The following is a 26,514-nucleotide window of genomic DNA, read 5'->3' as shown; positions in this document are numbered from 1 at the left end:
ATTTGTCATGTCGTTTTTATGATGATACTAGTGCAGCGTGTTCTACCGGAGACAAATTCCTTGTGTGTTCTACATACCTGGCCAATAAAGATGATTCTGATTCTGATGTCTTGTCCAGGTGATCCTCATTTCTTCCTTAGTTGCCTTGTCTTTAGTTTCCTGCTTTCATTCAATCTTTGTTCGATGATATTCACCTTCACGTTGGCTTGTTGTTATGATTTTTGTTTTTTCTTTGGTCTGTTCAAATCCTTGCCTCCCTTTGACACCTGGTGTCCTGATGGCGCATCACTGGTACAGTAGATACGTTTGTATTCGAGTCTCCAGACAGTTTTTGTGTCAAGGGAGTCCTTTAACTCATTTGCTGCCAGACGATGAGTAAATATGTGTCTATTACAGTGCCAGTGTTTTTGTCAGTTTTATTCAAATTGCAAGACCCACATAATATTGAGGTTTAGGATGATATAAACATTCAATGCAGCATAAGAAACCTTAGACTCTCTTCTTTCATCAGAAAAAAAGAGTTAATTTCTAAATTATATGGGTCTGGAGTTATATGACCTTGAAATGAGACAAAAGGTAAATGCTGCCCCTTGTGGGAGTGAAAAACATTGCCAGAGGTCTGTCCGAAGCTTGAAACGCACCCCACTGCCAGAAAAAAACAAAACCCAAACACATTTGGGAATTGAGCACCACATCATGATTTTCAATTTCCAAATAAATTCGCGAATGGCAGTGAGGAGGAGGGCCACCAATCATGAATGCGTGAATGCGCTACTCCAAATGTGAATACACTATTATTGCCATGACTTGATATTCTCCGTCCCTGTCGTCTCCCATTAGCCCCTGGCAGCTCTTTGTCCGTCATCACTGACCTCAAACGGACACAAGCTCTCCACATCACCACATAAACACAGCGAAATGAGGCCCGAGCCAGTTTGCACGACAATGATTTTGTTCCAGGTCTCCAGTTAAGCCTTGATTACAGGTTACGTTTTTATCATACATTTGAGATAAATATCATAAAGGAATGCGATGGAACTGAGCCAGTGTAGCATATTTTCATTAAGTATACCAATCTTGTGCTGAGTGCTCGAATGCATGTTGGGACATGTTGGAACTTAGCTAAAAGCCCAGAAAATACATACTTGCATGCCTTCATCTTCGCTCTGGTTGGGCGACTAGTTAGTTCTGTGTTTGAGACACCCCTCCCCCAAAACACACACACACACACGCACACACACACAACACACACTTTGATCACACACTTGAATCGACTCAATTTTATTTCATCAAGCGGCTGCGTGAAATACAGTCATCTGCATTTCTTTTGACTATGAATACAATACAATACATATTGATTTATATAGCGCTTTAACAACAGTTGAAGCTGCAACAAAGGACTTAACATGGACAGCTGTCATATACATGGAATAAGGAATATTCCATTTAAAAGATGCATCAATGTTTATTTTATTCATTCATATTTCCAGCAGCTCCTGTATTTTGTTTTTCTACTTCTTTCATTGCTTTTTTCTACTTCTTTCATTCATTTCATCTTCCTTTGCTGTGAAATGTACGTTTCTACACTGCGAGACGAATAAAGGTAAATCCGATCCAATCCATATTCGGATGGTTTTATTTCCTACAAATCTTCTTCAAGGGGTCGCCTACAAATACACGAAGGAAATTCAAAATAAACGTTTTGGTGTTAAGAAAACCCTGATCACTCCAATCTCAATTTGCATTTGCAACTTTTCTTCAAAAATGGAAACATTAAAAAAACAAAACATAGTGAACATTTTCATTTTAAGGCAGGTTAAACCTTTAATTGGCAGGGTGTGCATAATGAAAGGGTTTATGCAACATCAATGACAACCTGCCACATATCACAAAAAAAACTCCCAGAAAACCCCCTAAATAACTTAATCAAGGTACGGGGGATTTAATTGCCAGTCTGTTACTTTGGCGCCTTCGAACAACAGAGAGGTACGAGTTTAGGAATGGTGTCAAAAGTATGGAATGCCCGTTATCCTGTCTCACCTCACCAAACCACAGTGTCATGAACACGCACGCACACACGCAAACACACGCACACGCACACACACACGCACGCACACACACGCAAATGCACATGCCCGCGCATGCACACACGCAACGGCCCAAAGCACGTGAGCCAAAATTGCACCCCCTTAATCCTTCCGTCAAATCTCTTCCTGGCTCCTGGGCTGGCCAGCAAGTAGACCTGTGGAAATGTTTGGCTTGAGGGATTGTGTGAATGTGTGTGTGTGTGTGTGTGTGTGTGTGTGTGTGTGTGTGTGTGTGTGTGTGTGTGTGTGTGTGTGTGTGTGTGTGTGTGTGTGTGTGTGTGTGTGTGTGTGTGTGTGTGTGTGTGTGTGTGTGTGTGTGGTCTTCTCTGCGCTGTGTACTTTACATTTCAATGAGGACATATTGTGACTCAGAGCGGAGATTGCCAGATCATGTCATTGTAACAAAGCCCCCTGTGACCTTTTTGACACGCACGCCCTTGCTGGCACACATGCTGTGCATGCCCACATACCTTATACATGCAATTACATGCAACTTCTGACAGCATTTGTGAAGATGAAAAACGTTTGAGCCCTCTCAGCATTGCCTCCATAATCCGCACACAAAAGATTAGCATCAATTTTAGACAAGCAAATCATACAGATCTTGATCACTCTATCTACCTTCACTCACATCTTTATCAGAGAGCTTTAATTAACCCACAGAATGGTGGTCTTGTTGAGTGATGGATTTTTTTTCTTTTTTTGAAAAAAATCTTTCATAATCATCTTCAGCAGAAATTGCAAGAACGCACATCAGAATTCCACTGTTGTGGTCACTTGTCACTCTTGTGGTCACCGTAGATTTCATTGCTCGGCCTGCAGTAGTGCCACCTCTGAATCAATCCAGACTGAAAAAGGTGTGATGGGATTTACTACAAGTCCACGAGAAGGTACCATTAGCCAGGAAATAACTGACCGACCTTTCTAATTGATGTCCATTTATTTCTTGAAAAGTCCATCTTGAAAAAACAGTAAATCTGCAACCAAATCCATTTCTTCTCCTCCTTCAGCCATTGTGGGTTGACAAAACTGCTATTAAATCAACACAATAATATATTTTCCTATGCAGGTCACTACAGATACAGTGTGCTAGCTCTGGCCTGTATGTTCTTGTTACTAGCGGCTTGTGATCAGAGCAGTTTGGCTAGTGACGAGCCAATCAGAGTTTGTGAAAACTTTGATGTTGACCAGCGCCTCCAAGAAGGCATTGGGACCCATTTTGGGTTGCCAACTCAAAATCTGATTGGTTATAGCAACAGTTTGACACATTTCATGTGACAGGGCCTGCAGAACTGATTGTGAAGGCGTCCAGGTAGATATCTGACCCTGGTAAAGAATGATGGCTGAAATTTGCTTGGTTAAATCCCTAAGTACGAAAACACACATCTGGAAGCAGCGCAACAGGGGAAAAGTAATGAAAGGAAGCTGAAAGACAATTTGGATTGATTTAATAAGAATTCATGGACAAACTATAATGAACATCAGTCGGTGATTCCGATATTTTTACGCCAGCAGAGAAGGCTTTGCAGGCCATGACGTTCCACCTCTGCTTACAACTATTGGCTCACATTTTGATGTGGCCGGATTCTTAACGCGAAGATGGAAAAGCTCTCGTGCTGGCTCCAATGAAGTGCATGAATCTGTTCAAGTTTGACTTAATAATAGCTGACAGCTCAGAATGGAAGCGAGGGACAAATGCAGTACTGCAGCAAGTCATCACGATGAATGCAAGCCAAAGGGGCGGCAGTAATTATAAAAATACAGTATCTGATCCACGATTGTTAGCCTGAGCAAGGTCAAACTGTTTCGAGAGAGCTTGAAAATTATGCCGTGGGACTGATAACGGAAAAATCATCTGGAGGAATGTTTCTTTTTGCTCGGCTGTAGCTCATCGTGAAAGCTGCAGTGGAAATTGTTGACTCTACTGCTGCAACACTGCGCAGGAGATGCATTTGCAGCGACCACTTTCGGTCCATCCAAAGCTATGTACAGTAATACCATCCCTGCTCGTGTGACCTCTAGATCCTGTGATTTGGTAGCCAATCAGAATACTGTAGTACAGGGTGACATTTTTATCCCCTTCCTCCCACTTCTACTCCCCTCATGCAATATGTCTAATAACTCTCATGAGAGAGGCAAAGATTGCAAAGCATATTAGAGGTACAATCCCACATTGAACATATAATGTGTACCATCAACTAGTAAAACCTGGATGCGCATGAATAACACAAACTCGAACAAAACTCTTGAAAAAAAGCTCTGTGGCTCTAAAAAAAGCAATGTTCAAACATTGCTTTTATTTAGCAAAATATAGCATCTATTTAAGCGATTAGTACATTCACAAATCAGAATAAGAAAATATATTCGTCCCACAATGGGGAAATTTGGAAAAAAATTGATGTTTGATTTTTTTTTCAAAAGACAGCAATGCATTGAAATGCAAGTGGATGAGGCCAATAAGAGTGTGTGGCTAATTTGTTTTGAAGAAATACTGGTCGGTCGTAGTGGATGTTTTCCCAATGCAAATGCTTTATATCCTTAAAGGACAACCGACGTCTCCAGACAAGTTGTGTCCATAATGTGCAAAATGGCTTTAAATGACTTCTACTGAGTGTATTTTAAAAAGATTCCACCGCATACAGCTATATTTTACGTTTTGAGACTCGGGCTGAATATTCAGGAAGTCTTGTTTTTGAGTTGGTGACGAGTCCGTACGTGTCGTCACAAAAGAACGCCCCCTGACCGAAAAAAGACATATTGTAGCAGTCCTTCCATCACGTCAATGTATTTTGCTGTATTGTTTCGTCTGAAAACCTTGTGTTACACTCAAAAGCCGCCAGAAGAGGGTGTCGAAGCGTGTCGCCATTTTGTGCCTCTTTTCTGGTGATCGTTTCTCCCTAATGTTGCCTCAAAATGGCATGGAATAAATTCTTTAATCGATTGCAAACATGTATGCTTTCCTCTTCAGAACTATTTGAATCATATTCATAACTGGAGGTGTAACAAGAAAGCATATTCTCCGAATCTGAATCCATCGTTTTGATTCTCAAGTAATGCAAGACGTCTTGGCGTGATGTCACAAACTGGGGGCGGGACTTTCTGAAAATGCCCAATTCGCAGCTCAATTTTTTGCAGATTTTGGACATTTTAAGTCATTTTTATTGGTGTTTTGAAAAAAAAAATGGAAAAAAAATCATTCTGCGTGTTTTGTGTATTTTAGATGCTATAAAACGTTTTTCTGATGTCAGTTAAGAAACAAAAAAGTGACGTCGGTTGTCCTTTAAAGTGCTAAAGTATGCATTGGTAAGGCAGAATTCCATTATATACAAAGCCAGCAGAAATCTGGCCAACATAAGGTAAATGATTATCACTCAAAAAGTAACTTTTCATAATTCATTGTCAACGAAAACAGTTGATTAATTTCCTTTCAGTCAACAGGAAGAAAAAAAATGCCTCAGGTTGTATTATGAAACCTTTAAGCAAGCAGTCTACAACGCAAGAATGTTTGTCTTTGTGTCTTCATTCAGTGCTAGAAAAACTGCCAAACATCGCAGGGCACACAAGCAGACATTTTAGTCATGTGTTTTAATAATATTGCACTGTATGAAAAACATTACAATAAAACAATGAAAACAGTAATGCATAATTATATGAAATGAGAAGAACTAAACAGATTTGCTTCAATTCTCTAGCGTGTCTACAAGCCTTGTGATCTTCTTTCATGTGTGTTTGTGTGTGTGTATAGGTGCGTACACGTTCACACATGCGATTTGGCCACCTGGGAGCTTATATACAGTATCATAATAAAGACACGTGGATACAGAAGATGGTCACAGCTCCTCTTGCAATGTGGCTCATACTTCGCAGAGGATAAAGAAAACAGGCTGGCGGGTTTTGTTACGTTTCGATGCTTTAGAGTTATATATACAATTACACAAGAAGCTGAATGCAAGCTTTGTTAAACAAAATTTCGCTCCTCTCTTTTCTTATGATATTTACATTCAAGCAGCCAAGTATTTGTTAACTTGTTTGCATTCCTGAGAACCAGCTGCCTATTTCAATGGTCAAGACCTCCCACTTCACAATAAACAAAAGTACAAACTTTCAGGGTTGATGAACCTTGCGTTGCATGCTCGCTGATCTTAAGTCACATGTGATTTGTTGACATTTCTAGATGTCATGGATGATGTCTTTTTTAAGGGCTTAAATATTTTCAGATTTCTGCCTACAATGAGAAATCACAGGGATAATTTTAAATTCATATGACCGTAAATATATGACAATGTACTCCAAAGCTAAAATGAGGTTATACTGGTTTTAATTAAATGTGACTTACAAATGTCCAATTTATATATAGGGGAAAACATTTCCAGAGGTCTGACCAGCGCTTTATCAGCACCCCCGGCAAGAAAAACACAAAACCTGAAAAAAAAAAATCGGGAATGGTGCTCCAAGTCATATTTTCAATTGGCAATGAATGAGTGCATTTTTGTAATAACAATAATAATAATAATAATAATAATAATAATAATGCATTTCATTTATAAGCACCTTTCAAAACTCTCAAGGTCACTTTACAGTCCCAGGATGAGTCTGTGTAAGCTCTCGTACAAGTTCTATTGTCCTGACTAACGACTGGCCTGATTGCCACACTTGCTCCGGTATCACCTCATCAGCATTACTAATCCTATGTTACCTTACCAAGCTAAATCCTTCACTAAGCTGATATGGTGGTGGGAGGTTCAATTTGGACCGTTCGTACAACAGCTTGCTTAGACAACATAGGATTAGCAATGCTGATGAGGTGATACCGGAGCAAGTGGGGCAATCAGGCCAGTCGTTAGTCAGGACAATATGGTGGAGCCGCATGGTGTAGTACTCTGCTCCCCCCAACCTGAGAGCAGAGACCTATCATAGCAGTGTCCCGCACCGCCATGTCCGGACAGTAGGGATATACATATAGGGCCGATACTACCAGTAAGACTTTAGTTCGCTGAAGAAGCATCTTGGATAAGAAGTGAAACGTCCGACACCTTCAAAGAAGTACAGATGACGGCTGAAGAAACCATTTCATCGAAAGAGTCACAGGATAAGTTTTTCTGTGGGTGAGCACAGAAAAACCCGAAATAACTCAAATAGATAGAAAGCTATCTAGCTAGCTAATATATAGCTAATAGATTGCTAGCAAGATAGCTAGCTAGGTAGGTAAGCAGCTAGATAGCCAGCTAGTGTAAAAATGCTGCCAATGCGCCCGTGTTTTGAGTGTACTTAAGTAGAGATAATGATGCAGTCCTCACCACCTCAAGGCTGACAGATGCGCAGCAGAAGGCAATTTGTACATGACAGCGCTTTCACTCAGTCAGAAAAAAAGTCCCTCTTGCTAATCCAAACTTTGTCAACTCCATCAGTTGACATCATTTCTATAGAAGTCGCATTACCTCTTCTGATTTCATTCAGCTGACTTAAAACGCTTGATGCAAATGCAGGGGTGTCGAAAAAGCCTCAAATTACATCTTGCGAGCACACAGGCAGGTAGATTAAAAATTTCTAAGGGGCATGTGGGAAAAAAAAACACAGTGAGAGAATATATTGAAGCTCAGCGCAATCCCCAAAAGGAGAGCAGCAAAAGCTTCAAGTCATGGAGGGAATTTGAACGCCTGTGCAATCCGGCGGCGGGTATTAAAAGGCTTAATCCGAGAGTTCGCTGAGGCTGAGTTTCGCTGTGCGAGCCCCCTCAGTATCATCCTTGGCAGAGGCTAAGGAGGAAACAAGCAGGGAAGTGTCAAGATGACGACCACTGGGAGCCACGTGTCAATATGGCATCTTTGCATGTATGTTTGGGGGAAGTGAAACAGTGACAAAGTGAACTGATGTGCTGTTTGGATTTTTTTTCATTTTATACTCCAGCTGGCCATCCAGTGAGACCTTAACTTACGAACTTAATTGGTTCCCAGTGTGTAAGTCGAAAAGTGTGTAGCTCAAAAAAAAAAATCCCATAGGAAACCATTAAAATGGGAATAATCCGTTCCCGGGTTTCCATAAAATATACTTTTCAACTAAATAAGCTTTAAAACTACACACAACATACCTTATTCTAAGTATAATAAATGTGCTATTGTATTGTAATGAAAGAAATACACTGCATTGTATCATAAAGTCACTTTATTTACATTTGTGATGGTCATTTATGGCTTGATGGAATGGCGTTGGAGGTCCAAGGTCAAAGGGAATTGCTGTTTGGAAAGAGAGGCGCATTACATGACGACTGTAATAAAAGAAATGAACTGTGCTGTAAAATAAAGTTTTATTTACCTTTTTGACGGTCATTGATGGCTTATGGAAGGAGAGTCACCTTCCATAAGGACTGTTGGTAACTTAACCTCTGGTGCTGTTCGGTCGTGTGCTTCCGCCGAAGATCACTCCGCCAGCCGTGGTGAAAATAGTGCTTATTATAAGGTTTAATTTTCATAAATTTGACGTTTGTAAGACGAAAAGTTTGTAAGATAAGGTGTTTGTAAGTTGAGGTCTCACTGTATTTTGAATATGATGTCATTTTTATGTGCAGGTGGTATCAATCGTGGCGGGGCGGCAATGCCGGCATTCTTGCGGACCCCAACAGTGATCCAGCCCCACCTGGACATGAAGCCATTCCTGCCGTTCCCAATGGAGACACCGCCTCCTCCTCCTCCCCATACTCTTCCACCTCCGCACACCTTGGCCCTCTTCCACAACTTCAACACGGTAAGAGCCCAAAAGAGAAACTGGGACTACTTTGAATGACACCAGGTTGTTGCCGCAGTGTGGTTTTATTACTGGAAGGATTAAATTATTTGTTGGAACGTAATTGCATTGAAATGGATGTGCCCGTGTTACTGGTACTGCTTACATAACACGTTTATGGTCAGTGCTTTTGCATTACCGCCCGTGTGTGCCTTTTAATTTGTGAAATGGCTGCCTCACATCACATCAGCGTCTATATGTTACTTCAAAGAGGTGGGAGGCAATCCATATATAACCAACACACACACACCCATTAAATGCAGTGACATTACTGACATTTGAATGTTAATATTGAAACTTTAGTAACTGGGGAGCTACAATGAAATTAAACTTTCTGCTCCAAAGTAGAAGACGGTGCCCGAGTCGGCAGCCTTCAACAAGTGCTCTCAAAACCTTTGCTTTTTTTCTTGTTTTTGTGTTTTCTTTTATCACATTGTGTTGTTGTGCGTCATGTGGAGCGGATATGGATTGTTTTTCTGCATTTTCGGGCATGACATTCATCAAGGAGGAGACTGCGCTGAAACGGTTGCGCTTTTTCAGCAGCACAAATATGCTAGCAGTTTTTGATTGGGATGAATGTCGGTGCCATTTGACCGTCATCGCTGGACAACTCTGGGGCGATTGTGTTTTTTTGCATGTATAATGATGGGCAGCATTTTCACAGCCCCGCTTTGTTCAGCGGAAAGGTCAGTGCTGTTGGACAGTCTGCGGATGGATGGATGCATGGCTTAAGGAGCCCGCGACTCCAGGCCCATGTAACTAAAGAAGAGATTCTCAGTTTTCTTACGCTGCATTGAATGTTTACTCAATATTCTGTGTGTCCTGCAATTTTGATTGAAAACGACAAAAGCCCTGACACTGGAGTGGCCACGTTTTTGCACATGGTCTGGCAGTGAATGAGTTAAAATAGGAAGTTACCGAATAAGATTTCTATCAATCCAAGTTTTGCTTTGGGTTGACTGACCTCGTTGCACCGTATGCACATTCAAATTTTTTTTTCACTTTTCGAGATAAGATACATGAACTTTTGCATTGTTCTTTTTGTTAGTGAGCATTTAGGAGCATTTTGTGTTTCCCAACCTTGTCTCTGGTCCAAACAATTTAACCACCATCAATTCAATCTACAAAATTCCTCTGCTGAGTGTTGTATGACCCTGCGACCAGGAGGGGACGCCATAAGAGAGGCGAGAAAGTGGATCTGACCTAGCAGTCACTTAATATGACCATATAGCATATTCGCATATACAAAGCAAAACATTTACAAACATTAATCTTACATGTACCATTGAATACTTTTGCCATGGAGAGAACACTGGTCCTCATAATTATAGTTCATTCACATTTCATCCTTCCAAATCTGTGAAGTTTCCAGTGATTGACAGTATAAATATCAGTGTAAACGGCTGTTTTTCTCTGTGTGTCTTGTGAAGGACTGGCGACCGGTCCAAAGTGTAATTGGCCTTTTGCCTAATGGAATCTGGGAAAGGATGAGGCTTCCTATAACCCTCACCAGGATATGGATGGATGGATGGATGGATGGATGGATGGATGGATGTAGGACAGGAGGAAATGCGACTAGAACTCAGTTGGGCTGCTAGAATTTGAGGACAGGAGCTTGTGATGCACCGTCTCTGAATGTGTGCCATTTTTGTCACACACTGTTCAGAAATCACCAAAAAAGACACATAAACAACGTCAACTTGGAGGTAGGCCAATGTTTCCCCCAAAAAGACTCAACTCCCTCCATATGTAGACCATGTACTTGCAGTTCAATGATGTTAATAATTCAATAGTTGTTTTGTATTCCCTGTGACTGTGTGAATGAAGGGGGAATCCTGATCAGTGTGTGAGCGTATTCAAAGCCAGCTGGTGACTTTTTGCTTTCTTTATCGACCTGTATTGAATATTTCACTGGAGACTCACTTTTATTACAACCATAACATTTATAAAATGTCCTTGTACGTTTAGCTGCCAGCAAGTCACTCTCTGTCACTCTTTAGAGTTGATCTTGCTGAGTTTGTACATCATAATTAGCCCGCTATTAACATTGAGGGTTATTACCTCTATAACAGAGGAATGGCCACTGCGGCGTCATGTCTATATATACAACCATAATGGTCCTGTAATATGATTTGTAGTCCACTTGGCTCTCAGTGCCAATGGGCATTTGGACACTGATGGACTGGTTTACGGTATTAGTATGTGTTGGTCCCAATATAGACCGCATGCACACGCTTCTTCTGAGGCAGCTCAAAGGTCAGAAAAAGGCAATTGTACCTATTTATCAGGTTCATTGCGACAACATGCAGAAGACGTTACTACCTCCCAGCTAAGTGATTTAAAATTACATTGTAATAATATTTGTTTATTTATTCAATCTATTCGGAAGGAACGATATTCCAGCAAGCACATTATGATTATTAGCATCATATCACATTGATTTTTAAAATTTGACAGGCTGGCCAGGTTACATATAACAAATACATATAAATACACATAAAAACTACATATTGTGATGTCACGAGAGGCTGGGTCCTGGAGGAGAAATATATTCCCCTAAAATGGCTTCACCCTCAGAGAGAGTTTTGGCCCCATCTAGTGGAAGGCAGCAATTCAAACCCCACACCTGTGGCTGATCACGGCTTGATTGGCATGGAAGGCTTTTTGGTGGCGGGGGAGACAAGCGCCATTGTTGTGCCCTGTGGAGAAACACCGAGAGAATGATTGCTGAATGGAACACGTCGCCAGTTGGGACCATAGGATGGAAATCTGGATTTGGACCCTTGCTAAAGGTGGTTAGGCTACCTAGGAAGGACGTCAAGAGTGGTGAGGCCTAGCAATACATGGGAGAAAACCCCATCTTCAGTTTCACCTCAAAAGAGACTTTGTTATACTTTAAGAATGGGAAGGGACTATATTCTTGCCTTTTTGCTTGTGAATTCCCCCTGAAACCCTTTATTAAAATCTTTGTTTGCATTCATACCTGTCGCCCATTGCACTCCTTGTCCTGCCCCGCTGAGAGCTAGCCTCTCATGACATCACAATATGTCAACAATTCTTACCAAACATCAACAGAACAAAGCCATTAAAGTATGAACATATTTTTGTTCACGAGAAAAGTTATGGTTATTGCAAATTTCTCCATAGTGGCACAAACAAAGGTTTTCTTTTGGTACAGTATATGTCCTGAAAGAACGTCCAAGTATGTTAATAACATTCATGTGTGACAACACAAGCAACAAGGTGCAACACTATACATTATTGCCCAAAAACTGCAGCATAAAGAACAGGTGTATAAAAAAAATAAGCAACAATAAAAACATATATACAGAATAATATAAAGTTAGGACTATTTGCAACAAAATGAGCTAAGTAAGAGTCCTTCTGGCTTGTCTCTCCATTCACTTATTGTCTTCTAAACTCGCCTCGATCAGCACACATGACAGCTGATGTTGTGAGACGAACTTTTGAAGCCAGCCACGGGATGCTTCAAAGTCTTCGATGGTCATAGTTAGCAGTATGGAGTTCACCTCCTCTCTTGTTCGCAGTCTAGTTTGCGAAGTCCTCATCCTCCCTCCCCCTCTGTATGCCCTCTGCCCGTCTCACCACGATGGGGTGCAGAGCTTTCAGCCGCTCTGCTCTAAAACTCTGGAACTCACGTCCACCCAACATCCGTAATATTGACTCCATTCCTACTTTCAAATCCCACCTCAAAACCCACCTGTTTAAACTTGCTTTCATGGTCTAGTTTAATCTGCTATTATATTATTTATCGATTTATTCATGGTTTTATTATTTTATGTATTGTTGTTTTTATTGTAAAGTGTCCTTGGGTGTTCAGAAAGGCATTTGTAAACTAAATGTATTATTATTATTATTATTATTATTATTATTATTGTAAATACAACAACAGTAACACTGTTCCAGGTAACATGCATTTACTTGACTGTCAGTCAAGCAACAAGCAATTCACTCTGAGCAATTACACTATACAAGAATCAATTCCTCGTTTTTGTAACTCTCTAAATTCGACTTTTTCCAATTCCAAGCATCTCCTGAATGTGTCGTATTTTGTAACCCGCTTTGCTTAATCATATACATACAACTTTCTCTTCCCCGGTATATTACATTAGATTAGATGAGATGAGCCTTTATTTGTTTCAAAAGTGGAGAAATTTATATTTCACAGCAGCAAAACCAAAATACAGGAGTTGATGTAAAGGCAGCCACTCTCGTGGCGCCTTCTTGAAGTAACAAAAAAAATGCTGCCATTTCATAATGGTGCCATGGATTTAAATGTAAAAGAAAGAAAATTAAAAGCTTTTGCAATTCCGATTATCTCACTGCAACAAGTGTTAGTTGCATCTCACCAATTTGGATCCTATGATACTAATTAGATCCTATGATACTAATTTGCGTATGGTTTCCTGACTTTCTGTTGTTAGGAAGCAATCGTTCATGTAAAATCGTCGTAGAATGTTTCGCAGATATTTTTTTATTTTTTACTGGGTTCAGGAATTCCTGGTTGACAAAAATAAAATGTCTTCCTCAATCTCACTCTGCCTGTCGCTGCCCCCTTTCTCCCGGTGCTCTCCAATTTGAAATACAGACGCTCTCCTACTTCCGAACATTCGAGTTACAAACAACGGTAAGTACGAACATTTTTGTCGTAACATATGTAGTAGTCTATCCAGTTGTACATGTCCATATCTTTATGGAGCATATATTTTATCAAATGTTTATTTTTCAGTACAAACCAATACAGGTTATTTATACAAGCCTGAAACTTACTTATCTAAATCGTAAACATATGTATATAAGCCTTAAACATATATTCCATACAAAATATAGCAATGATAGCAATTTATGAACAAATTCACCTTACGAACGGCCGTTTGGAACACATCTTGTTCGTAAGTTGGGGAGCGTCTGTAACTGCGTCACCTTCTGTTGAATTCCTATAATTACAAGAAATTAATGCAATCATTGTGTACCAACCTCCGGCGGACAGAATTAAAAAGACTAACGGGCCGGATCAGAGCCCATGAGCCGTAGTTTGCCCACTACTGCTTATAAATCATTTTGAATGATGTGTTTTAGAGAAAGTCATATTTCTTTCAAGTTTCACTCCTGAGAACTGAATTCCCGATACAAAATGCACTTTAACCTTCTGACTTCTTTGCACAAAGTGACTTTGTAAATACCCTGCACTTCATCCAATGTGTCTTGTTAGTCAAAGTCGGTGAAGCAAATGTTTTTGCCTGGTTCTGTTGGATTGGCTAAACACTGACAAGCAGGGGGGTCAGTGGAACACTCTCATAATCCTTCAAGCACATCTAGAGAGAGCAAATATGCATGACAAGGAGGGGAGGGAGAAGTAGAAGGGGTGGAGACACTGTAGTGCAGCTTGAGGGACTCACCATGGGAAGCGTTAGGGCATGGCGAAGGAGAACTGAGCGCAAGAGCCCGAGCACACTTGACACATGGTGTGGAAATATTTGTTGACAAAGAGCATCTCAAATTCTTTAATAGGCCCAAAAGGACAACACAAGCCACTGTTGACGACAATGCACCACTAGCTCTTTCAATCCTTTAAATTGGTCTTCATCCTTGACAAGTGAGCAGGAAGCTGAATGAAAGAGGAAAGTGCATCACGCACTTTGAGTCTCTCGCTTTCTGAGACCCAAACACACACCTGTGACAGCAGCGATCACACGCAAGGGGAAATGCAGCTCCAAGTTTGCACAGATACTGAAGAGAAGGTGAGTACACAGCTCCTTGGACATGTGATTGGACATTTTTTCTTTGTTCTGCTGTGTCTTAATCTCTGGACTCCAGTCAAGCAAAACTTGTGCTTCAAAGACTGTGTTACATCCAACTCAGTGCAGATTATTCTGAAAGTGCCAGAGTATTGCCGCAGGGAGCATTACTGACTGCTCAAGTTCAACACAATGAAAAAATTTGCTGTCGAGAAGTGATCAAACACAGCAGGGGAGTGAACTAAAAAGAACTAAAAAGAAGTGCATAAGAAAGGCTCACCAGGACTAGTCAAAGAAAAAAATACCAGACAGTGTGTTCAATGTCTTCTGGGGCACAATGACATTACATATCTGTACAATTGGCTATGACCAGTTAGGAACATATTCTAAACAGGCACCAAAGGAGCCTGGTTACACATTTGTGAGGTATTGCATTCCACTTCTTCAACATGCTTGAGACACTTGCTCAAGTGTGAACAGAACACCCCCAATGGACCCTACTGGTTGGCTTCGGGTCAGGACTGTTGGCAGGCCGCTCTATTCTGTCTACTCCCAAATTGTGGTGGTCGCCTCCCATAGCAGGCCTTGCCATCTGGGAGGATGACATTGAGGACGTATGACATTTCCTTGATGATGACAAGCCTCGTTTTTCTAGTGATGAATGCAGCCTCAAGCACTTGCATTTTGTCAACAGCTGAATCAATCGCTACCGCCAAATAGCTCTTTAGCTATGGCTGTAAAGAGTTGGTGCATATTGGGTTCAATGCATAAACCCAATTTAGTTCATAAATGGATATTGGATGGATAGAAATGAATATTTTCACAAATAGGGCAGCTCTTGAAATACCGGTTTGTTCCGCTATAAAAAGTCCTTTGGAGTGTAAGGCGCACCTTCAATGAATGGCTTGTTTCAAAACGGTTTTTAGATATAAAATGCACCGCATTATAAGGCACATAGAATAGAAGCCACAAAAGTAGGTTGCGTTCATGCATCCATTAGGTTAAGCTACACGAAATGAAATACATTACAATACAATACAATACAGCCTTATATACATAGAGCCCGTAACACCCATTACAACTTTAACAAAGCACTTGACAGAACATTTAAAGAAATCAGAATATGTGCCAGCATGTGCAAATGTATCAAAATAAGTCGCCAAAAGTATCAAAAGAAATCAGAATCGGAAAGCCTTTCACTGCCAGACGATGCGCAAAAATATGTCTACTCCAGTCCCAGGATTTTTGTCATTGTCACTTGAATTCCAGGACCCAAAGATGATTTAATTTTAGGACTACATAAACATTCAATTCAGCGTTACAAACCTTACACTCTCTTCTTTCATCAGAAAAAAAGAGTTAATTCCTAAATTATATGGGTCTGGAGTTATATGAGCTTGAAATGAGATACAATGGGATACAATGCAATACATACATATTGATTTAGCGCTTTAATAACGGTTGAAGCTGAAACAAAGCGCTAACATGGAAAATAGAATACCTGTCAACCTCCACGGCTCCATGCCCTTACAAACTGTCGTATTTTCCCTTACAAAATACAAAATAATCGCACACCATATATTTTTGTTCCAAACGTGTTTATTTATGTAGTTTAACATGTTAGATTGTACATGTGTTTCGTTATATCATTCTGTACATATTCTTAATAAATGATGACATTACATGATGAATGATGCAATGGGAAATCCCCAGGCGGCAGACGCATGCGCACAGTAGCATCAAACCGCTCTCTTTGTTTGCAACGAAAAAAACCATACCGAGGTAGAGGCTACCGCGGCGAATTCGTTTGACTTGATTGATTTGCCGTCTCGTGATAGTCGGTGTATACCGGATGGTACCCATAATGGACAAATTTGCGTTTTTCCGTACAGATTTTCTTGTACGTCGTACACGTCTTAAAATGCATAATAAACGTACTTTGTACGGCAAAAACATACAGGTTGACATGTATGAAAATAGGGAAATCATGCCCCCTTGTAGAAAAGAAAAAAACATTGCCAGAGGCCATGACCAGCATTTTATCGGCAACGAAGCATGATAAAAAAAAACTCGAACAAATTCGGAAATGGTGCTCTACGCCATATCTTCAATTCCCACATAAATTTGTGAATGATCCATTATAAGAATAAATACAGTTGTCAAGTAAAATACTGAACGATTGCAATCTCCTGAAGTATGGTGAGGAATTACTTGTATGTGACACCACTGCAAGGGGGTGCAATATCACCACAGGCTTGAGAAATAATTTGAAGATGTAACATGCCTTGAGATACCCAATCGTATGTTTTTTAGATGTTGAGCTCTGTCGTGCGGCGAGACAGCAAGCAGGTGGAAAGTTGATAAAAGTTCACTCAACCTGCTCTTCTTCCATGCCAGCATATGCCTCAAGTGCCTTTCCAGTCAGCAAGGTCCCTACTCGAGCAGCCCACTCTTTATAATTCCACCCCCAGGTTTTAGCTATTCTTTCAAACCTGACGAAAAAACTTTCTGCATCTTCACCCTCTCTCAGTTCTGGAATTCTCGGTTCAGAAACCATGGGAACTGCAGCTTGTCTTGGATGAGGAAAATGTGGGGGTTGGGCATATGGTAGGTAACCCAACATGGAGGTTTCTTGTGCCGGAGGAAGGTTTGTTGGTCTGGATGTTCGAGGGTCAGTGTTTTGGGGCTGTGCTTTTCGAGGATAATGTTGACTCGATTGATAATCAAATGTCCATTCTTGCTTGTTGTGGAGCATCTGATTTCTTAATTGGTTGATTTGTTCAATCAACACCCCCTCTCTATCTTTAGAGTGTTGCATGAAAGTTCTGATTTCTTTCACCAATTCCTCATTAAGTTGAGCTCTGGTGGTACTCACTGTCTGAGTCTTAGGCTTCACCACTGGTTCTGGCTCACTCTGCCCAGTTCCAGCCTTGGCTTGGTCAGACGCCTCATGGAAATAAAGAGTCTTGGGGCAACTCAAGCTGCTGGTTTCCTTGACCCTTTTCAGAACTCTCCAGTTCAGTTTGGTTGGCCCGTGTTGCACGTCTTCTTCCTTGTCCCACCTTCTCCATCTCGGCTTCCTCTTATCCTTTCCACTTCAGCAAGGCGTAACGATCCCACCGCTGCCACCAATTGGCGTGCGGCGAGACAGCAAGCAGGTGGAAGTTGATAAAAGTTCACTCAGCCAGATGCAGGAAGGGTATTGTGAGTTTTCTTTATTTGAAGTTGATATCAGTTTTCGGCAGACCCCAGGTAACACTGCTCTCCAGGTTGTCCTTTGTCCCTCTTCTTCCTCCCCGAAGTGACTCGCTCAGTCTGGCTTTAAAGGTGCTTGGCCTGAGCTTCTGGCCAATCGGGTCCCAGCGGCAATTGGCCATTCCCAGGTGGTTGCAATCACCTTCTCAGAGTTAATTAGTGGTCGCCCAACTCTACTGTTTTGGATGGGGAGAAATGCGCACCTTTCTCCCATCCAAAATCCAGAACACACAAAATTATTTAACATTTCTTTTGGCATCATGACAAGCTCTGATGTGCATGACTGTCTTGAGTTCCAAGCGTCACTGTACAATCTCACTTCAAACGTAAATGACTGTAAACAGAATGTATGTGGGCGTCGTCCACATCAAAGTTTTGGGATTTTCAGTCTCTCAAGGACCAGTAGACATGATCACAGGGTGTTTGCCTCTGCTTGAGAGGGATTTTGTGTTCATTTCTGCGTGAGCCCCACAACAGAGGCCTCTTGGCAGCTGCACAGTGTTTTTAACAGCTGAATCGACTGGACGGACTGGAGCTGACCTCCACTCAGGGAATTGGGCAGAGCCCATCATTCATGTTCATAGTTACTTAAGCTCATGTTAAACGCTCGCTAGAGGGTTACGGTGCCGACGCCCTTGTAACGTACACCTGCACCGTGCTGCTCATCATACAGCAGGTAATGCCTGAGCATAGCTGGGCTAGTTCACGATATATAGATCAAGACCAGAAGACTCTCACTATATTGATATAGTTACTTTCTAGGGCTGAACACTAAGTCGACATTACAGAATTACTTTTTTGTTATGAATCGCCATTCGCCTCCTCGGAGCCTCAACTCGGAAGAGGGATTTCCTCCCTCTTCCAAGGGGGAGCGTCTGTACAATGCAACATACTACCAATGGGTCTCTGGTACCATTTACACTCAGTTGTTGTTATGGAAGATGGTGGTTTCTTGCTGCCGTTCAATATCTTGCAAACTGCTACTACTCTAGAACTGCATGCCATGATCCTCTGAAGTCCGTTTCCAGGTGAATGAAGAACAGAAAAGCAGAATCATGCTGGATGGGAAAAGTCACAAAGATAAGAATGACTGATTGTTTTTTTGAGATAAGATGCCAAAATCATGGCACCATTCTATGGCCAGAAAGTCTTTATGTCATCATTTTATCCATCCCTGTTGCTCATCCACATGGTGTATGTATCCAGGTAGGCATTGCTGTCCTCCAGATTAACATCTAAGACCTCCTCTGCATGCATTCCAAATCCGAGAGAGATTCACATTGTATGCCGGCAAGTTAAGGAAATTCTCTTCTTGAGGATATCTTCATAATAGAGGAGCGTGACAGTGGGCGTGAGATGACTTAAGGGAAAGCTTGGCAATGGGTCATATTAAACACAGAGATGGGCCAAATTGAGTAATTTCTTGTCTGCGAACCTTCCCAGAGCAGCACTCTTGCATCATATTTGGAAGGCTCTTTGGAACATTCAGTCAATGGCTTATGATTTTTCAGCCACACAACATCAATTACATTTTTCTTCTCATTAGGCCATTAATTTTACTTGCTTTTCATGCTCCCATGTACTCAAAGAGTGTCACATCATTGTACTTTTTTAGCAGTCTGCTGTGACTGCAAAGAAAATGCCAATGTGTCTGTGGTTAGAAACCACACCATTGACTCAAAATTAGTGCGAAAAACAATTTATAATTATGGCTAAATGAATTCACCATTTATTTAGCTTTAGGATGGGGTTGAAATACATAAAATGGGCCCTTTATATGCATTTCAGGTACTGAACAGCATACTTTTGATTGATGGAACAGATGGATAAAAGACTCACAACAACAATGTCAAATTCCGAGCGGGATAATCACAACCACTTGTCTTGGTTGCAGCAACTGCAACATAATGCTGCTTCTTGAACTTCCCTCATTTCACCCAAAAAAACTCTCGCTTTTATTGACACTGCCATGAAGTCATTCAATAAATCATTCAGAACAGGAAACTTATCATGAGCAATTCTTCAAACAAGAATGTTCAAACTGTTTTTGGAAGGTTTACCTTATATACCAATTTAAACACAAAACAATTTGGATATATTTAAAGGACAACCGACATCAGTTTTTTGTTTCCTAACTGACATCAGAAAAACGTTTTATAGCATCTAAAATACCCAAAACACGCAGTATGATATTTTTATTCAAATACGCCAATAAAAATGACTTAAAGTGTCAAAAATCTGCAAAAAATTGAGCTGCGCATTTTCAGAAAGTCCCGCCCCCAGTTCGTGACGTCACGCCAAGACGTCTTGCATTGCTGGAGAATCAAAACAATGGCTTCAGGTTCGGAGAATATGCTTTCTTGTTACACATCCAGTTATGAATATGATTCAAATGGTTCTGAAGAGGAAAGCATACGTTTGCAATCGATTAAAAAATGTATTCCGTGCCATTTTGAGGCAACATTGGGGGGGGGGGGGATGTATCACCCAAAAAGAGGCAGAAATTGGCGTCCAAGCTCCTGTGAAGAATTAATCAGCCTGTTTCCACAGGCTGATAAATTCCTTCCATGGAGCTTGGTCGCCCTCTTCTGGCGGCTTTTTGGTGCAACACGAGGTTTTCAGACCAAACAAGTACAGGAAAATACATTGACGTGATGGAAGGACTGCTACAATGTCTTTTTTCGGTCAGGGGCGCTCCTTTAGTGACGTCACGTACGGAATCGTCACCAACTCAAAAACAATACTTCCTGAATATTCAGTGTGAGTCTTAAAACGTAAAATATAGCTATATGTGGTGGAATCTTTGTAAAATACTTTCAGTAGAAGTCCTTTGAAGCCATTTTACAAATTATGGATACAACTTGTCCGGAGACGTTGGTTGTACATTCGTGTCTTCAAGCCCACATGTGATTGGAAATAACATGTAGGGGTTTAGAAATATATTTGGTCTGATTATCTTAAATGACAGTTTAAAAACAAACATTGGCACTCTGCATGGAGACATAATGAAACAGGCTTATATTCTTTATCCCCTTTGATCAAAGACTAATATTACTGAGAATTACTGTGGAGCTGAGCTTGTCATTTATCACCGCCAAGTGGCAAATGGCTTTACACCATAAGGAGCAATAAATATCCATTTAATTGAAGCAAAATATAATATTGCAAATTTCTTTCCATCGTATTTAATTTGTGCCGTCACTCATTTAATAATTTAGTTATTTATATGCGTTTTACAAAGGACAATACTACACAAAGCTTTTTTATCATGTTACAAAAACATTTTTTTAGGACGCTTAAGCGGATTTTCCATTTATTTAAGTTGTCACAAATGATTTGAGAGACACTCCCCAACACTATGTTTATTACTGTGGTAGCTGCTTTCAGTTGTGCACGCCTGTAAAAACCAAACCATAACATCTGATGGTATTAACAAACATGAAGATGATCTTTATCAAGCATCTTATGGGTTGGATCTCATTTGATTATACTCATCTTGGATTGGATTGGATATGCCTTTATTAGTCTCACAGTGGAGAAATTTACATTTCACAGCAGCAAAGTGATGAAAGGAATGAAAGACAAAACTTGCTTGCGCATTTACGGTAAGATGAGTCAAGACCTTCACTGTTTAAACTAAAGTTCACCATTTTTTCCCTGTGTCTTTTATTCCCTCCCTCTTTCTGTACTTCCTATGCTGTTCCATGGAAGATGGACCCAGTACAGAAGGCCGTGATCAACCACACCTTCGGACTTCCACTGGTCAAGACCAAGCGGCCGGTCATTTCCTGTAACGTCTGTCAGATTCGCTTCAACTCAGAGGTAATCAACACTAAGAGCCCAGTGAGAAAACTGGAAGGTCTTTAGTTCTGTTTTTTCACTGGTAAGCGGATATTGATAAAGACACAGTGGTGCAGTTCTCTGCCTTGTTTTGGCGCTCCTGACCGCTGTTGGAATTTAATTTCTTTCAAAGCGCTGTAGCATCAAACAAAACACAAAAAAAAGGTGTAACAAAGCGGCAAGATCTGGCACAGAAGCTAACGATGAGTAATAGTTTGTTTACAAACGGCGCAACAACAATGACAAAAGTTTTATTAAAATCCTGAAAATGTGATTCCAAATATGAACTGCTGGCCTCTGTTTATTTTATTGGACACTTCTTTTATTTCATATTGACTTTAGATGAATCACTTTCTCCGATAAAACTTCCCAGTAGGAGACAAAATAGGCCTTTTCAACTTGTGATTGATGGCGCAGAAGCTTTCAATGTGAACTTGTGCTAAGCCATTCGAAGTGCCTAATGTGCAGGCAGGGATGTTGACAACACAGCGGTTCAGACGATTTGGTCAGACACACAGACCACACTCAGGAGTGGACCAGTGCTATATATACTCGCTAAGTCTGCAATCATGTGGCTAAGTGACGACAAGGTTATAATATTTGAACCTGCTCTGCTTAGATCTTCATGCTGTTCTGGGAATGTTTATGTGGTTAAATATTCATTCATTCATTTTCCGAACCGCTTCATCCTTACTCGGGTAGCGAAGGGTGCTGGAGCCTATTCCAGGTGTCTACAGCAGTAGGCGAGGGTCAAACAGGGGAGGAGGGGGTGAGGGGTGTCTTTCAGCTTCCTTTTCATTGCTTTTCCCCTGTTGCGCTGATACAAGATGTGTGTTTTCCTATTTAAGCATTTAACCAATCACATTTCAGCCATCATTTGTTACCAGGGTCAGAATTCTACCTGGATGTCTTCACAATCAATTCTGCATGCCCTGGAGCATAACAATTAATGTCAATGAAACCTTTGCTTTAACCAATCAGAGTTCAGGTTGGCAACCCAAACAGAAACAACCATTCGCACTCACTCACACCTCGGGACAGTTTAGAATGATTAATCAGCCTGCCATGCATGTTTTGGGAATGTGGGAGGAAACCGGAGGACTCGGAAAATCAATGTGGGCCCTTGGATAACATGCAAACGGGGATTGAACCCTCAACCTCTGCACTGAGGTCAATGCCTGAGACACCCTCTTATTAGTCGGGAATCGGGGAACATAGTGTAGAGTAGACAAAAAAGATCAAGAAGGATGTTCCACTCATAGGGAGTGAAGGTGAAAGAACATATTGTCTGGATTCAGACGACCAGCAGCTTTGAGCGTCCTGGCGAGACTTTGTAAGAATGTTGTCGTGTATATGTGTTTTTTTTTTTCGAGATTCAACTGGCAACTGAAGCTCCTACACAGAAAACTCAGCCAAGCAGGCACCTTGCTTTGTGGGCATAACCTTGGGTCATGCTAGACAAAAACAGACCCCTCCTGAAACATGAAAATTTCCAAACACTTTAAGAAAGCTTTCGAAGTAGCTGTCTGCCAATACATTTCAATTTCAAACCTACGTTTTCACTGATTTGTTTTGTTTGTTAGTCTGACATGGGGAGGCTAAGATCGCTACAAAGTAGAAAGACTAGTATTTGTGTTTGTTCATGTTATTACTGCTTTTTGTTACTTAAAAGGATTGAAAACAAAAATGTAACCATTGTAAATGCTTGTATTCACACACACACACACACACACACACACACACACACACATGCACGCACACACACGCACGCACACACACGGACATAGAAAATTTGCCCATTTGTCCACTATTTCCCGCGCCCAGTCTTCGGTTAAAGCCATGTGATTGGTCAAGAACGCAGCAGTGACATTAAAGAGACAGGCAGACGACAGTGAGAGAGTTTCAACTTTGATAGTTCAAAGGCAGAGTGTAGACTACAAGGTTAAAATATCCCATCAATCAGGGTCCACAAACAACCCGCACAAGCCATCTGTACACTTGATGCAAAAAGCTATCAACCCACCTAAACAGAACACAATTGATGAGGAACTAGATAAACTTATCAGAGTAAGCACCTACAAGGGATCATTCCTCAAGATGGTGAAAGAAGGTTACGTTCCTTATCAAGTGTTTAATGCTGATGAAACCGGACACCATTCCATCAAGCCATCAACGACCATCACAAAGGTAAATAAAACAACTTTATTATATAGTACTGTTTATTTCTTTAATTATAATTCCATATCACATTTATTATACATAAAATAAGGTATATTTTGTGTAGTTTTAAGGCTTAGAAAATTTGAAAGTAGCAAATTATGTTTGATGGGGACCTGGGAACGGATTATTCTCATTTTAATGGTTTCCTATGGGAAATTAATTTTTGGGATACACAGTTTTCGCCTGACACACTCTGACTGGGAACCAATTAAGTTCATAAGCCAAGGAATCACTGTATTATATTTGGAAACATTTTTTTTCATTCATTGAAGGTTTACCTTACATATGGAAAACGTTTGAAAAGACACTAGTCATTTGGGTTGTGCCTTATACTCCGGTGCGCCTTATATACTGGAAAATACGGTAAATAAATCTAAAAATATATCAACAACTTATTCCAAAGCTGGTCTATGTTGTGCCTATCGTAAAAACGATAAAAACAATTGCCGGCGCTGCCTTTTTACAGCACAAATCATAACAGCAAATCAGTCCACATACTGTACAAGGGCCTTGTTCGCCATTATTATTCTGGTTAGCTTGCCTGGCCGAACAAAAGATGCGCGCATGCACATGGAGGCTGGAAGGCAGGCAGGCTCAGATGTGCAATCAGAGGAGCTGTAGTGGCTCTCCGCTGTCGCTGTCATGAGAGCTCAGTGCAGAATGTCAGCAATGTCAAAGCTGCGGTTGACTATCGTCTGCACGTCCAAATGAGCTCACCCTTTTATTCACATTTTCCATAAGTGTCCGGGGAAACATTAAATCTGATGCTAGTTTAGCAGTCATTTATAAGTGACAGTTTTGTGCGGGATCATAAATTCAACAGGATATATAAACCTCTCCAAAGTTCACATTTTGTCCTATGTTGATTTCATTGCATATATTGTTTACATAATGTGGTCTATTTCATCTTTTGGTCCTCTGATGTTTATGTTTGTATGGGACCTAGCCAGCTATAAAATGAAGTATGTAGCAATCAGACTTTCAAAGATCATTTTGGTACCATTTTACGACAGCGCCATGGCACGCAATATTGCACATTGGATCACTCAACCAACCTTTGAGGCCTTCTGGCAGCTGATTCAATCTCTACTCTGAAATATGGGACATTCAACTATGCCCTACATATTTGCTTAATTGTTGGGACACTAGGGATAAGAAAGCAGGGGGTAGGCAGAGGTGTGAAAATGTCTTTGAACTGCTGGCAACAAGCTCGATATCGCAATCTTGCTCCAAAAAGAGATTAATTCCTTTCCCGGAATCAATCTCAGAAGCATCATCTCTTCGAAACTGGATAATTTGTTTACTTCCAGAAAAAATGTTGACCTGTTCTTAGATGCTTTTCATCCCACGAGCATGGGTCCATCGCTGTGTCCCCCCATGATAAGTGTTGTATTTGTATCTTCGGGGAACCTTCAAAGCTTATAACCCAGTGGTGGGCCATCAGAATCAGAAAATCAGAAACAGAAAACCTTTATTCGTCCCACAATGAAGAAATTTGCAGCCCACAGCAGCATTTTGAAAGGGGCAAGGCCTTCTCTGTTGGCCTAAAAATATCTGAATCACATGCGACTAATGCGAATTATATTGTGTCCATGAATTCTTATTAAATAATATCACATTGTCTTTCAGCTTCCTTTTCATTGCTTTTCCCCTGCTGCGCTGATACAAGATGTGTGTTTTCCTATGTAAGCATTTAACCAATCACATTTCAGCCATCATTTGTTACCAGGGTCAGAAATCTACCTGGATGTCTTCACAATCAATTCTGCATGCCCTGGAGCATAACAATTAATGTCAATGAAACCTTTGCTTTAACCAATCAGAGTTCAGGTTGGCAACCCAAGGCCTGCTGGAAGGCGATGGACACGTCAGTTCTCGCACACTATAATTGGCTAGTCACATGAATGGCTAGTCACTAGCCAATCATAGTATCACTAGCCGCTAGTGATAAGAGCACACTGGCCAGAGCTAGCACACTGTATCTGTAATTTTCAACAGATTATTTTGTTACAGTGTTTTTAGGTGTTGAATTACCTGACATGTTTCGGCGTATACTTCCGCCTTCGTCACTCTAATGAACGCGGAAGTATACACCGAAACACGTCAGGTAATTGAACACCTAAAAAACACTGTAAGAAAAGAATCTGTTGAAAATCAGATAACAAGTAGACAGGATAAACTTTTAAAAAACTATTACAGTGTAGTGTAGCTGTATCAAGATGAATAATAATGGGTATTGTAAAACGTTTTCCATATAAAAGGCGCACCGGAATACAAGGCGCACCTTCAATGAACGAAAAACATTTTCCAAAGCAAATACAGTATATTGTTGTGTTGATTTAATAGCGGTTCTGGCTGAAGGAAAAGGACAAATGGATTTGGTTGCAGATATACTGTTAAAGCAATTTTCAAGATGGACTTTTCAAGAATAGATGGACATCATGAAGGTTGGACAGCTCCGAAGCTAACATAAATATCTCAGAATATAGCAATTTTATGAGGTTATCATGAATTCACACGTTCATATTAAAAATTCAAACAGTTTACTGACAGTATTTCGTAAATTTCTTCAA

The 26,514-nt window shown here is 40.7% G+C and overlaps 1 protein-coding gene across 6 annotated transcripts in view; it reads left to right on the top strand.

The window, feature by feature from the left end:
* The window catches only part of znf385a (zinc finger protein 385A), a 73,897-nt gene that overhangs the window by 25,756 nt on the left and 21,627 nt on the right, over positions 1 to 26,514 (top strand). For 4 of the 6 annotated variants that reach the window (XM_088993244.1, XM_088993237.1, XM_088993245.1 and 1 more), the window contains 2 exons: positions 8,653 to 8,828; positions 21,593 to 21,703. In XM_088993244.1, the coding sequence (XP_088849370.1) occupies positions 8,653 to 8,828; positions 21,593 to 21,703 (287 nt within the window). Of the gene's footprint in view, positions 1 to 8,652; positions 8,829 to 14,297; positions 14,630 to 21,592; positions 21,704 to 26,514 lie in introns of those variants that run through there. The other 2 variants (XM_088993249.1, XM_088993246.1) reach the window with 1 other exon arrangement.

Source organism: Hippocampus bargibanti, linkage group LG01 (genome assembly GCF_051943395.1).
Source record: "Hippocampus bargibanti isolate YZ-2025 linkage group LG01, ASM5194339v1, whole genome shotgun sequence".
Taxonomy (NCBI): Eukaryota; Metazoa; Chordata; class Actinopteri; order Syngnathiformes; family Syngnathidae; genus Hippocampus; species Hippocampus bargibanti.
The sequence above is the reverse complement of the archived record's forward strand: the minus strand, read 5'-3'. Positions and strand labels throughout refer to the sequence as shown.